The sequence below is a fragment of the Notamacropus eugenii genome, chromosome 5 (assembly GCF_028372415.1).
Source record: "Notamacropus eugenii isolate mMacEug1 chromosome 5, mMacEug1.pri_v2, whole genome shotgun sequence".
NCBI lineage: Eukaryota > Metazoa > Chordata > Mammalia > Diprotodontia > Macropodidae > Notamacropus > Notamacropus eugenii.
Window position 1 is genome coordinate 328,524,565 of NC_092876.1, and position 15,477 is coordinate 328,540,041.

A 15,477-nucleotide genomic window follows, 5' to 3' on the forward strand; every position below is an offset into this window, starting at 1 on the left:
GTGGATAAATTTTAGATCTATGAATTTACTTTTTAAAAAATATTTTGATAACTTTCAATATTAGCTTACTTTGTAATCCTTTTTATTTTATGTATACAACAACAACAATGGTGATAATAATAAAATGTTTATGTAGCACCTCCTATATACCAAGCACTGTACTGTGTACTTTACAAATATTATCTCATTTGATCCTTGCAATGACTCTGGGAGGTAGGTGCTATTATTATCTCCATTTTACAGTTGAGGATACTGAGACAAAGCGAATAAGTGACTTGCCTAAAGTCAATAATAACAACAACAGTGATGATGATGATGATGATAATAAAAGTCAGTAAACGTTTGTTTAGTTCCTATATGCCAGGAACTGTGCTAAGGACACACAGCTAGTAAGTGTACAAGCCTGAATTTGAACACAGGTCTTCTTAACTCGAACCAGGCCTGACACTCTAGTTACTGTGCTGCCTACCAGTGTGGTTGGTTGGTTGGTTGTTGTCCTTTGTCTTCGAAGAAGACCAAAATGACATCACCATGATACAGCGAAATTTCAGTGTGTCCAGTGGTGGCAGATCAGACTCTTACAAGCTCAGAATGCTCCACCACAGGTTGGGCACAGATAGTCCATGCGAATACTTAGGGTGGATATCCCAGGTTGGCATATCTTCCGTTTACTTTGTGCTGTCTCAGTTCTGCTTTGCTCAAAGAGCACAGCACCTTTCTGATGTGGGCATGCCGTGCTGAGTGATCCTATGCCAGTGTCTCCCATGTTGCACAGTCAAATCCAAAGTTTCTTGAGAGAGACCTTGAGAGGGTCCTTGTATCACTCCTTCTGACCACCATGTGATCGCCTGCCCACAAGAGTTCTCCATAAAATAGTCTTTTTGGCAAGCGTACATTTTGCATTTGAACAACATGGCCAGCCCATCTGAGTTGTGCTCTCTGAAGCATGGTTTGAATACTTGGCAGTTCAGCTCGAGAAAGGACTTCAGTGTCTGGTACCTTATCATGCCAGGTGATCCTCAGAATCTTCCTAAGACAGTTCAGATGGAAGCGATTCAGTATTCTAGCATGGCTCTGGTAGATTGTCTATGTTTCACAAGCATATAACAATGAGGTCAGCACAGAGGCTCTGTAGGCCTTCAGTTTGGTAGTCAGTCTATGCTTCTTCTGTCCCAAACTTTTCTTTGGAGCCTCCAAAACACTGAGCTAGCTCTGGCAATGCGTGCATCAACCTCGTAGTCAATGTGTACATCCCTGGAAAGTACTCTACCAAGGTAAGTGAACTTATCCACAGCATTCAAAACTTTTTCATTTGTTGGAGTTCAAGGATGCCTCCATAGTCCATCTCTGTAAGGGTAAAGGGAATAGATTGTCCAGCGACAGTCACAGATGGATCTCTCTTAGTCATTGCTGGCAGAGTTCTTGCTAGAGTCCTCCTTAATAGGCTGATCTTTCACCTGGAAGATGGTCATATACCTGAGAGCCAGTGTGACTTCAGAAAGGGCTGAGGAACAGTCGATATGGTGTTTGCTGCCCAACAACTCCAGAAGAAATGCCAGGAGCAGAACAGAGGTCTGTACACAATGTTTGTAGATCTAACTAAGGCCTTTGAAACTGTTAGTCGTGAAGGCTTTTGGAAAACTATGTCAAAATTTGGTTGCCCGGAGTAGTTTACCAATATTGTACATCAATTTCATGATGGCACGTTTGCCCAAATTCTGGATAATGGACAAAGTTCTCGGGCCTTCCCAGTCACCAGTGGAGTGAAACAGGGCTGTGTGCTTTCTCCCATGCTTGTTAGCATGATGTTTTCAGCCATGTTGACAAATGCTTTCCATGAGAATGAACGCGGCACCAAGGTCAACTACTGTACTGATGGCAAGTTCTTCAGTTTGAAAAGGCTGCAAGCCAAGACCAAAGTGGAGGGAGTGTTGGTGCATGATTTTCTGTTTGCAGATGATTGTATACTCAGTGCAGCCTCTGAAGCTGAGATGCAACAAAGTATGGATCAATTCTCTGCTGCCTATGCTAATTCTGGCCTAATAACACCAAGAAAACACAGGTGCTCCATCAACCACTATCACACCATCCATACATGGAACCATCAGTTACAACAAATAAAGAAGTTTTGAATGCTGTGGATAAGTTCACTTACCTTGGTAGTGAACTTTCCAGGGATATACATGCAATGGATAGAGCACTAATGCAGGAGTCAGGAGGACCTGAGTTGAAATCTCATCTCAGACACTTGACACTCCCTAGCTGTGTGATCTTGGGCTAGTCGTTTAACCCCAATTGCCTCATACTGGGTCTTCTCCAGTCATTGTAATGAATACCTGGTCACTGGATTCAGTTGGCTCTGGAGGAGAAGTGAGGCTAGTGACCTTCCTCCCTCACTCAAAACAAAGTCAAGTGCAAGTCATGTCATTATTTCTCTGATGGCATGGTCTTCTTTGGCAACAAAGGATGAACACACAGATTGACAATGAGGTTGATGCACGCATTGCCAGAGCTAGCTAGAATTGCAGAGTTATAATTTTTTTTATATACCTTCATGTCTTTATTTTTAATTTACCTCTTTTAAGGGTAAGAGGAGTTCCTCTAATCTGATTTTTTTTTGCATTCAGTGAAAATGTACCTTGTTTGTACACATGATTTTATACATCTGGATAATTTAAATTCTTAGCCTTCATTTTTTTCTCCTTTTCTTTTTTTATAATGAACTTAATAAAATCAATAAATAGTATTATTTCTATGCACAAAGAAATAGAATTGCATATACCGTAAGTCTTAATTGTATAAATCCTGATATGTGGCATGTTTATATATTTAGTATATTTAGTTCCAATACTTATGATTTCTGTGTATCTGTTTCTATGACTCCTGCTCTCTTCTATGTATTTTATGTTTATTCTCTTTTTTTGTATCACTTATTTTTTCTCTCCTTAAAACTCTTGCTAAACAATAAAAACTGAGAAAAAGAAAAACTATAAATTTTATGTAATAAATAATTCAGATCAATCTACACAATAATTGTGTCAAAAGTTGTGTATTTCATTTTTGACTTGTAGTTCATCACCTCTTTGTCAAAAGGTTTTATTGTCTGTCTTCTCAAATTGAGTTTATTCCTTCAAAGTTGTTTCCCTTTATAGTTTTTTAGTTATTGTATGAATTATATTCTTAGTGCACTTCACTCTGCATCATTTCTTAAAGGTTTTCCCAGATTTGTCTGAACCTGTCTTCTTAGTCATTTCTTTAAAATATATTTTTATTCATCTTTTTTTATCTCCAGAATTTCTACCAGTTTCTTAACTCCCCTCCCCTCCCAGAGATCCATCCCGTATAACAAATTATGTTCAAAAAATAAAGAACAGACCAACAACAGTCAGCAAAACCAATCAGTGCATTCAGAATGTATGAGATGCACCACACCCATGGCTCTTCCATCTCTGCAAATGAGTGGGGTGGGTGTTTTTTTTTTATCTCTTCCTTGGAGTTATGCTTGTTCTTTGTTGTACTGCACTCATTTTTGATTTTTTTGTGTTTTTTCCATTTACCATGTTCTACTCATGTATACATATATATATTTTCCTCACTGCTTAATTTCACTTTGCATCAGATGCAAATCACCATACTTCTCTGTATTCATTTTATTGTTTTTTTCTAACTGCACATATTCTATTAAATTAGAGAAACCTGTTTATGTACTCTCTTCTAGAACATCTCTTACTCTTTCTCCTCTGACTACAATCATCTTGTTTAATATACCTGGAATTCTTATCTATTCCCCATTGTCCTCATCTCCTCCCTGTTTAAATCTCACCCATCTCAAATGTTAGTTTCTTTATGAAACTTACCATAGCTACCCCTCCTCCAATCCAAATAGGAGCTCTCCTGCCTTTGGATTCACTGTTTTTTAACCTCTTTTTTTCATTTTAGTTTGTATTGAACTCTTGGTACTTATACATGTATTTCCTACTTGATTTAAACTCTTTAAGGAATAAGAGCAGCATCTTATTTATATTTGTATCTGTCTCAGTGTCTAGAAAAATATCTTTGACATAATTGGTGTTCAGTTGATGTTTGATTTTATTAAATCGAATCAGAGCATCCATGAATTTTATAACACCTTTAATGTTAGTTGGGTATTGAATATCTGATCCATAACAACTACCATTGTTTAAATTATGTTCTTATTCATATTAAGTTGACATAAATCAAGCTCTTCCTCTCTCCGTTTGTTTTAATAATTTATGTACTTCACATATATCTAGAAAAATTCATTCTAATGATTAAATCTTTATTCCCCCCCCAACAAAGGCCTGCTTGTCATTGTCATTGTAGTCTGGTTGTTGTGGTTGTTCTGTATATGTGTGTGTGTGTTGTGATCTGGTGGTGATTTTTCAGTTCTCAAAGTTATAGAACCCTAAAGAATTAGAATTCTTACAGGTCCTCCCACAGTGTGAAGGTTTTGGTATGATCCTTTATGTCTGTTATCTAAGGACCAGCCTAGCTAAGGTCATAGAAGCTTTTCAATGTAGTTTCAGAGTGATCAATTTTTCAGCCACAGCAACCCTGAAAGACTAAATAAACTAAGTTATTGAGATCTGTGATCTGGGTTGGAAGAGAGATTACTTATTTCCCACCCGCTGGAAGTCCTAGATCCTTTGTATGACTTCATCTCCTACAGAAGATGGAGGGAGTAATAATTTAATGTGTTTAGTTTATCATTTCCACAGTATGTGGCTTCAGTGAAGTCAAAGTTGGAAAATGTCCTAGTTCAGGATTATTTATACTTGAAGGAAGATCCTTTGCAGCATTATATTTATCCATTTATTTAGCAAGCATTTATTTGTGGGTACTACTGATATTTCTGGCATTATTCTAAGTGCTGTAGGAATTGAAGAAAAAAATGATAAGCTCAAGAAACATAGAGTCTATTTGAGGAAACGACACAATGCTAGGGTCCAAAAACAGGAATGAGAGAGAGGAATACAGATTTGAAATGAATTGACTTCTTAAAGATAATTGCTTTCTCTGAAAACGTTTTTTTCTATTTTCAAGAACCTCTTTATTTTGTAGCAACAGAAACAGAAGATATAATTCTCAGGTTTAAGTCTTGTTCTTTTCTATGACCAAGAGCTGAAGAAAAAATTCCTAGCTGTCAGTATTGTAAACCCATAAAAAAGACAAGGTGATGAAATACTTAAAGTAATTGGCTCATGGCCATTGAGGTTTTCATTGCACTTTTCAGGAAGTAAATGTCAACCCAGTCAAAGAGCGGGCAGAAAAATTCCCAACTGTGCAAACACGGAAGAAATTAAAAATAGAAATACTTCAGAAAGTTCCTGTTTGCATAGTAAAGGTTCCATTTTTTCCCCTTGTTTGCATAGTAGAGGTTCCATTTTTTTCCCCTTGTTGTACAACCCATGAGATTGTGGAAAAGCACCGGGATCTGGGTTTTGACAGACGACTGACCTGGCAGGTTCCCACTGTTTCAGTTTTGTAATCAAGCAGCTTACAACTTCACAGTATGATAGGTTATGTTGTATCAGTAGAACTTTAGGATTAATTCACCTACCCAAACAATCCTGTGTGTTTCCTTCCTTCTAGGCAGATTACTGAAAATAAAAATGTGAAACCCTTTAAGGATATTTAGTTGTTGATGAATATATGATGCTCACATGGTCATCATGTGAATATGAAATCATATTTATAATCTTTGCTTAACTCTGTAACAGCCAAGGACGTTGTCTTGGTTTTATCTCTGTGTATCTTCCTCAAGGCCTAGCATAGTAGTGTCCACAATAAGCACTAATAAGTACTTATTGCATATATGAATTAAATTGGAATTGAAAACATTTTTGTATTTTATGTTCTTAGCACTTGAGATAGATAAGAATTTTGTCTTTCACTTTCAAGATGGGGAGCAGGTGCAGTTAACTGGGTGATGAGCAGTCTTTCCTTGGTGTAGTGTTCATCTTTACAAATCATTCTTTTCTTTCTATAATTGATGTTTGCCTTTACAGTCCTTAAAAAAAATAATTAATGAACCTTTTGTTCCACCATACTTACCTTTTCGTTTTTATACAGTCTGCAGATAGAAGAATCAGAAGTGAATGTAATCATGAAGCCACATTATGCGACTTTTGATATCAATGCCCCTTCTGAGAACCAGTGTATTTAGTGTAAATGCGTTACAGGAGTAAAAGCCCCTTAAAATCAGAAAACCTGAGTTAAACTATGTTCTGCAACTTACTGTCTATATGACCTTGAGCAAATCTCTTAAGCTTTCCGGGCCTCATTGTCCTCCTCTGTGAATAACAGTGTTTGAACTGATAGATTTCGAAGTCCCTTTTATCTTGGAAATTCTTTGCCTTTGAGTTTATTGGTCATTTATTTTAACCCTTTTAGCATTTCATTCCTAATTAGTTAGAAATTAAAGAAAAAATTCAAATTAGCTTGTTCGCATGCTGGTAGCTGATTTTTAAAATGTAATAATTTTTCTTTGAAATAAAAATCTTGGCCCCATGCATTCATACAAAATATATTAAGTGGTGCAGCTTGGTCCTTTGAAGTGTTCTGAAATTTTTGTCCTTCTAGTGTTAAATGGATGAACAGCAAGAATAATTGTTGGAGTGGGTAGTGTTTAAAGAGGAGTTGTTTGTGAATTTTACAGGAGGTTAGCAATATTTCTGCCCTCAGGTTCATCCTATAATTTAGACTACATGCATATACATTAAATGCCTGTGTAATATATGTACATACTTAAGACTTTTAAGTTCTGTAGGAGTTCACTGCAAAAGAAGATTGTGTGTTTCTGTGTAGTTGATCAGGGGGAGGAGTCAAGTATAGAATATAAATTTGTAGTGATAGGTAGCATTTTAATAGTCTGCAGCGGGGGAAGCTGGGCATTTCCCCTGAGGACAAGGAAAGGAAGCAGAAACCAGCTGGGAGGGACATTAACCTTCTTGAGGTTGATCCATACACAAACCAGTCCTTATCTGCAACATTTTATCATCATTTGATCCCTTACTACTTTGTTGCTTTGCTGTGTCCAAAAAAGAAAAAAAAAAGGTTCGGTATTTCAACTTGAATGGTGGTCAGACTTTACTTTTATCTTTAAAACCTTCAAATTTATCCTGAATTCACACATTCTAAAATGTTTGTCAGTCACAAATCTTGATTACATAATGTTAGATTGCAATAGGCATCAAAGCACTGATTTTTTTTAAGAATTGTTATTTTTAAAGGGTAACTGAAAAATAACCATCAAGTGTTGCAGTTAGTTACTGTAACATGTCAGAATCTTTACATCAAAATTCATTGTTTTTCAAAATGTGTGGAAATATTGAGACTGTCTTTTTGAGAATTCCTCACAGTGACAATGTAACAGAACATATTTTTAGTGACATAACATTTCCTTGATAATGATACCTTGTGTTGTTTCTTTTTCCCTCTTTCTTGTACATCTCAATGTAGACCCATACTTTAGAACCAAATAAGGTCGAAACACAGAGGAAATTTGTTGATGATTTCACCTTGGATGTGAGGGTCAGTTTCCAATATGGAGTACAGTCTCTGCCAGAGTGGTACTCGTGCACCTGTCCCTTTTACATTATTCCAAATGCCATCATGTGAGCTCAAGTCTCAGTTTCCACCTGCCCCAATTATAGTAACTTCCTGATAAACTTCTTACCTCTGATGCCCCTTCCCCCTTAGATCCAAACTCTTCCCTCTATGCGAGCCTGATGATGTTACAGATACCTGTCCCCTGCCCTCTTTCTAAAGGCTTTAGATCTCCCTTGCCTTCTGAGTAAAGTCTGAACTCCTTAACCCATTATACAAAACCTTATGCAATCTATTTGCAACCTACCTCATTAGTCTTTATTTTATATCATTCCACAAAGACACCCTCTGCTGTATTGCCCCCCATTTTTCAGCAAATTCCATTCTTTTTTTACTGCCATGGCTCTGTATAGTTACTTCTAATTTCCCTAACCACTGTATCTTGACTTGATTTTCATAAATCAGTCATTCAAAACCCAGATCAAATACTGCCTCCTCCATGAAGCTTTCACTTGGTCTTTACCTTCTGGGTGAAAATTATCTCTCCTTCATCTGAAATCATGGCATGGCAGCAAGTATTATTTCTCATACTTATTCTAGCTTGTGTTTATCTATCTACATGCCCATATACCCTAATAAGATTGTCTACTTCTGGGCAAGGATTATTTGTTAACTTAGAATCTACCCCAATATCTGACACAGTGTATTGCACATAGTATCATCTTTTAAATTTTTGCAAATTAAATTGTACCCTGAAGAGGCCTAGTGTGAATTTTGTTCTTTATTGCTTGTGGCCCATCTTGAATAAATTAGTGATATGGGGAAGCTAGGAGGCACAGTGGATAAAGCACTACACCTGGATTTGGAAGGCCTGAGTTCGAATTTAGTTTCAGCCATTTGGGCAAGTCATTTCACTTCTCTCAGCCTTAGTTTCCTCATCTGTAAGATGGGGATAATATAATACTTCCTAGAGTTATGAGGATCTTATGAGATATTTGTAAAGTACTTTGCAAACCTTAAATTGTTATGTAAATGCTATTATTATTATCCTTAAGAACAACAACTTTTCCCCTAGATACCTTCTTTGCCTAAGTTAGACTCTGCAGATCTTTGAAGATGATTGGAAATATTCATGTGCTGGTTTATGCTTTTAGGTAAAATCTCCTTCATTTCTTACAGTACCATTTATATTCCATTTTCCATACCATTACTTGTTCAGCCATTTCCCCAAATGATGAATACTCCTCAGATTGCGATTCTTTGCCAGCTCAAAAAGAGCTATAAGTATTTTTGTACATCCTTAGTTTGTTTTTCTTCGGACTAATCCCTGCCTATATCTACTCTCCCTCTAATTCCTCCTCCTCCTCCCCTTTCCTTCCTATCTCTCTGTTAAATGAAATGTATTTCTGTACCTAGCTCTCTGTGTGTCTTTTCCCCTCTTTTGACTAGTTCAGATGAAAGTAAGTTCAAAAGTCAACCACTCCACCCACTCTTTCCTCCTTGTTTTTATAGATGTCTACTTGTGCTCCCTGATTATATGAGAATTTTCCCTAACCTCCTCTTTCCCCTAGCCCCCACAATGTATTCTCTTCTCCGCTCTGTCCATTTTTCTTTTAAGATCAAGACATAATAGAATCGCTCCCTTGTCTTCCTGGTTACATTGCCTTTATGATCTCTGATGATGATAGGGTTCAGAGGGGACATATTTATCATTTTTCCATATTAGAATGGAAGCAGTATATCTTTTATCATTATCCTTTCCTGTTTACCTTTTTATGTTTCTCTTAATTCTTGTGTTTGAATGAAGCTCCAGTCTTTTCATCAGGAATATTTGAAAGTTCTCTACTTCATTAAAGGTTCTTCCCCTCCCCCCCATACCATTATATTCTTTTTTTGCTAGTTATTCTTGACTTTAAACTATATCCTTTGCCTACTGGAATATTATATTCCAAGCTCTCTGTTCCGTTTTTGTGGTGGATGCTAAAGTGTGTGTTATCCTGAGTATATTTTTTCTGTGATATGGGAGCTCTGGATTTTGACTGTCATATTTCTAGGAATTTTCATTTTGAGGTTTCTTCCAGGACTTGATCAATGAATTCTTTCTATTCCCATTTCCCCTTCTCATTCTAAGATCTGGACAGTTTTATCTTAAGATTTCTTGAAATGTATCTAGGGCTTTGGGGGGGGGGGGGGAGGGGCGTGTCATAGCTTTCAGATAATCTAATGATTCATAATTTTTTTCTTCATAATCTGTTTTCAAAGTAATTTCTTTTTGTTAGGAGATAGATATCTTTACATTTTCAGGGGGTGTTTTTTAGTCTTTCGACTTGGTTTTAATATTTTTTGTTGCCTCATGGAATCATTGACTTCTTTTTAGTCCATTCTTATTTTCAAGGAGTTTGTTATTTGGGCAAGGTTTTGCACATCTTGTGCCAAGCTGTTGATTCTCTTTCTAATTTTTTCTTCCATAGCTCTCATTTCTTCTCCAGTTTTTTCTTCTAGCTATCACTTCATTTATTTTTTTTAAATTAACTTTTAAAAATTGTTATTCAGTCTCTTCCACAAAGTCTAGTTTAATTTCTGTCTAAGCTGTGTTTTTCTTTTAGACTTCACTTGTGTATGTTTTGGAGTTATTCTTTTCTTTCTGTGTTTTGGTTTTCCCTGTTACCATAATAGCTTTTTTATGATGGGATTCTTTTGTTGCTGTTTTGGTCATTTTCCCAGCTTGCTTTCTGACTTGGCACATAATAAGCTCCATGTAAATGTTATAGGTGACATTGCTGCTGATCAGGATGATGAGCATTATAAGCACTACGTTAGCTTGGCTCCGCATATTTCTGGAGTAAAGGCCTGGGTCGGTCCTGTTGTTGCTTTCTTGTAGCATCGAGTGTTCACGATTTTAGAAATGGCTAAGACTGAAGACCTGAAAAGTTTTGTGGTCCCAAAATGGCCAGATTCAGGCAAAGTCTGATCACTGCCATCCTGGACTGAGCTTTTGAAGTTCCTGACCTGTCTTTGGGTCCTTTCAGCCCCTGTCAGCCACCTGTATTCTTCTGTTAGTGTCAGATTGGTCTAGAAAGTAGAAGTGAAACTTCATTCCACTCCTGGGATCTGACCTATACTCCTTCTGATTGTTTCTGAACTTCTTCCTTGTTTGGTATACAGCCTAAAGCCTGTGACATCTCCTTACCCCAGAATGCCATCCCACAATGTGTGTCCATTAAGTAGTGAAAGACAAAGCTGCCAGTTGGCACTTGTTCCAGGACCTACACAAGGTCTTACCTGCTGTGGATCTGGTACCTCATCTTACTCTGGGGTATGGGTCTTGGAATGTTTTCTGTACTGCATTTTTTTCCAGACCCTATCATCAGTGTCCATATACTTCTCCCTCTATCTCCCTATGCAGACTTAAATTAGAAACTTGACTTTTTTCTTGGATTCCCAATCAGGATTCAGTTTGGTACATTGTCTAAATCTCTTTGGAGGAATTTTGATAGGAACTTCTTTATACTTCTTGCTCCTCTGCCATTTTAGCTTCACCTCTGTTCTTTTTTTAATATTCTTCCTAAATTAATTTTACAAGATTTTTTTGTTTTGTTTTTTTAAGGGGGGAGGGAGGAGAAAGGAGGTAAAATGTTAATTTGATTTTTTTCCTTTTCTTAGTAATTAATCTCTTGAAACTTACATTTCAGGTTGAAGCTCTTAATAAGCTGAAGACCTTAAACAATTTAATTAAATTGAATGCAGTGAAGTTAAACAAAGCAAAAGGAAGAGAGGCAATGCACACATGCTTAAAACAAAATGCTTACCGAGAAGCCCTTTCTGATCTTCAATCACCTTTGAATCCTTGTGTCATACTCTCTGAACTTTAGTAAGTAATGGACTATTCTCCTTTCAAATGGAAAATGGATCATACAGATCATGGGTTTCTTAACCTACATTCTATGAACTTGGTTTTCTTTCTAATATTTGAATTACTATATTCAATGTATTTTTTCCTTCATAATCATATTCTCAGAAAGTTCTCTAGGTTTCATTAGAAAGTTAAGATCCATCTATTTGTGATGTAAATGCTGACAGTAGTCTTTTAACTCAGGGACCTTTATCAACTGATTCTAAGGAGGTATTTGAAGTGGCATAAAATCAGCCATTTCTGTAAATCTGAGTTCTGTCAACTAAAGGTATTTCTAGCTATATATAAGATCTAGCTATATATATATTTCTAGCTATATATAAGATATAGATATAAGATCATATTCTTGAACTAGATTCGGAATATAAGTGGACTATGTACTTAGTGTGGAATGGTAAATATTTAAATTCTTGTAAAATATACTTATGGCTTTAGGAAAGTGATATTCTAAAAATGATCAATTCCATTTAATTACATGTAAATAAACTATGAATATTGTTGTTACTCCCTGAAAATTGAAAATGAAATGCAATTTAAATCAGGAATCCCATGAAATCAATATATTGTCTATTGTGCTGTAAAGTACAGTCTCTGAAAAACTTTATGCCTCTATCATGAAATATTGATTTATGTAAACGTGCTAAAAATGAAAATTGTCTTAACATGATATATGCTCTATGGGATATCTAAATCCTAAAACCTTTCTTCCTTAAGAAGTCAGAATATCTTTGTTATAAGTCTGTTTTGAAGCTAATGAATATTTTTTCTGATTTTGAAGCTGTTCAATATAATACAGATTGATGGTAATACAGAAAGATGATTGAGTCATGAAAAAAATGGAGGGAACTCTGAGGGATTATTAGAAAGAAAGATGAAGACAGTACAAAATAAAGTGTCTCAAAATTCAATTTGATCCAGTCCAGCCATTGAAAGTGCTCCCAATATGAAGCATTATGAAAAATCCTTGTATTTTGTGAATCTATGCCATTGGCTTAGTGCTACATTCTGGCCACCAAGTCTGTTCTTGTGGAGCCTTTGTTGCTGAGGTGGAATGATCTTTCTTTATGTTTTGAGCTCATTTCCTGCTCACTCAGAGTGAACAGTTGCTTGGGCTACTTGAACCCAGTAACTCATGCAGAATGATCTTACCATTTCTTTAAAGCTGAATTTTCCTGTTGATATTTGTCTTTTATTAGTGTTGAGAAGTGCAAGTACATGGATTCTAAAATGAAGCCTCTGAGAATAGTATACAACAACAAGGTATTTGGAGGAGATCCAGTGGGTATCATTTTCAAGAATGGAGATGGTAAGTCCCTATTTCATTCTTCAGGTTTATATAAATCATTGCCTATTGTCATCTTTTGGTCGATATGTCTATTTAGGTATTTGTGGAGTGAAACAAGATGGAGGTTTTTGGGGGTGGTTTTTTGGGGTTTTTTTGGTTCTTAAAAATAAGGACTTCTAAGACAGTCACACCAACCAAGGATATTCAGCATGTTTACCTGTTTATTTAATGAAGCTGTGTTAAAATATTTTAGAAGCCTTAATTTGAATATACAGCTACATTTGTCTCTATTATATGAAAAAAAAATTTTTTTTGGCGTGTTCATAAATAAAAAGTAGATAATATAGGAGCAACAAACCTCAACACCAGTTTGAAACATGACTTTTAAGACCTTCAGGTGCAACTCTTAAAGCAAACCTGCAGAGTAAAACAGTTACATTATACATTGGACTAAGAAGTAATACTAAAGGACCAAGAGTTGAACCTTGGGGAAAATCTGTTTAAAAAAAAAGGTATTACTAATACCTACCAAATATTTAGTGCTCAGTAAGTTCTTAATAATTGGATGAACAATGTCAAATGGCATTTTGATAGAAAGACACATGAGGGCCTGCTCAGTAACTAGCTATTTTTGGAATTGTACTATAATAGGAATGGAAACCTTTCATATAATTTAACTTCTTAATTTTACAACTGCTAAGTAAGGGTATTGAGTTGTCTGGTGTCACAAAACCAAGAAGTGACAGATGCAGCACAGACTAATATGTTATATAACAATTGTATTTTGTAATACTACTATGATCCTTTGTAACTGGTAAATTCTTGCTCCTATTTTCAGACACATTTTGCTGCCACACTTTGATAGTTAATTAAGCATAGTAAACCAAAAGCACAAATAAAGCACTCTTTTCTTCTAGATCTACGACAAGATATGTTGACACTCCAGATGTTGCGGTTAATGGATTTACTTTGGAAAGAGGCTGGATTAGATCTCCGGTAAGGAATTGTAATGAATCCATTTCTTGGCCGAATCTATATTACTCTTTTTTCATTTATCTACCATTTTTAGGCTTTTCACCTAAACAAAAATTGAAAATGCAATCCTTATTTCATGGAGAATAAGGGAACCTTTACTCCAGTCTTCCCTTTGATTTCCTCTTGCTTACACCTAGTGTTCTAAAACTGTCAGAGTTCTGGTAGTAATAGCATTAGATTTACTAATGCAGGAATTATTTTGCTTGATTATACATATTTGTTAAAAGTATTTTGTTTTGTTTTTTCTCAATTAGTGGAAAAGAAATAGGAAGTAGAAAAAAAGTAGATTTGTAATAGAAAAAGACCGCACAACAACAGATTTTATTCACATATCTGAGTGGTAAGATGTAGCTCAGGTTCCACCATCCTGCATGACATTGTCAGATAACAGTTGAAAACTGGCTTGTGGCTTTGTGAGCACAACGTGGGAATATGTAAGTGGTAGCAACAGTCTTGACTTTACCCATTTTTGTCCTTGAAGATCTCTGTCTTTACCTTAGATAAACACCTTCCAGAAAGAAAAAACTAATAATAGAATTACTCAGGGATATTTTTCATTAGTTGTATTTATTGAAGTTTTATATTCCTATTTGTTAACTTACCATTTTATATTTTTTTCTCTCTCTGTACAGCCCTCAAACTCAAATAGTCAAGTTAGTTGACTTCAAGTTCAGTATTCTTCAGTTATATCACCATCCATGTTGGCTATATGGTGATAAGTAATATACATGAACTCACTATATGATTTAATAAAACTAAATCTTACTGTAATCTTTTAGAATAGGACCTGCAGAAATAGGCTTTCCTCTCCTTTTTGAAAGGCTGCAGTTCACTTCTAATGGTGAGATTAGTTAGTTGCAGGAAAAGGTATTAAAAATGGAATTTTATAAAGCAGTTTTATTCTTCAGTCTTTCTGGGTTTGAATTAGCTTAAATACTTTTTTATTCTTTGATCCATTTGATAGAGATAAGCCTGGAATTCAGATTTCTTGCCTGTCATTCATTGTGCTGATATATATGATTGATATGCTTTCCTAAAATACAGTACAATAAAAACAGTTGACTTATGTCTATCTGTGGTTACAGAGCACTTTCACAGTACATTTTCTCACTGGATAATTGCTTAATCTTTTATAAGGTTTGGAGTGCATGTGTTTGACTCCATGTTTTAGATTAGCAAACAAAGGCTCTGCTAGGATAAAAAATTCAGCTAAAAATCCCTTGACAGGGAAGTGACAGAACTTGAATTCCCACCTGGGGCTTCTAAGTCTGTGCTCTTTCTGCCTGCTCTGTGCTTCTTTTGTGCGTTTCAAAATTTTTTATCAGTGTGTCATAGCTAAAGATTTACTAGATTAATAGGCCGAAGAGGATGTGAATGCCACAACATTATAAAGATGGAAGTGCAAATTACATTTGCTTGTAGTACTGCTGGTATCCTTAAAAGAAGTTTACATACAGAGACTGGATGCGATGAAGTCCCGAAGAAATAGACAAGACACCAAATATTTATCCTTAATCTGATTTCTGCCAAATCATTTCTCTGATAAGGATGTTGGTTTTTTTCCCTTCTGTTTATAAGCATTTGATCCTCAAGGGGCTGAGGAGTTTCCATCACTGCCTGCTTTTTCAAAGACATTATTGGGCTTGTGCCCAGTTTGGCTGCATAAGTGACATGT

General features: G+C 35.8%; 1 protein-coding gene across 10 annotated transcripts in view; it reads left to right on the forward strand.

The window, feature by feature from the left end:
• The window catches only part of PIK3CB (phosphatidylinositol-4,5-bisphosphate 3-kinase catalytic subunit beta), a 186,125-nt gene that overhangs the window by 155,407 nt on the left and 15,241 nt on the right, over positions 1 to 15,477 (forward strand). For all 10 annotated transcript variants that reach the window (XM_072613527.1, XM_072613529.1, XM_072613533.1 and 7 more), the window contains 3 exons: positions 11,262 to 11,440; positions 12,679 to 12,788; positions 13,685 to 13,763. In XM_072613527.1, coding sequence (XP_072469628.1) covers positions 11,262 to 11,440; positions 12,679 to 12,788; positions 13,685 to 13,763 — 368 coding nt within the window. The remainder of the gene's footprint in view (positions 1 to 11,261; positions 11,441 to 12,678; positions 12,789 to 13,684; positions 13,764 to 15,477) is intronic.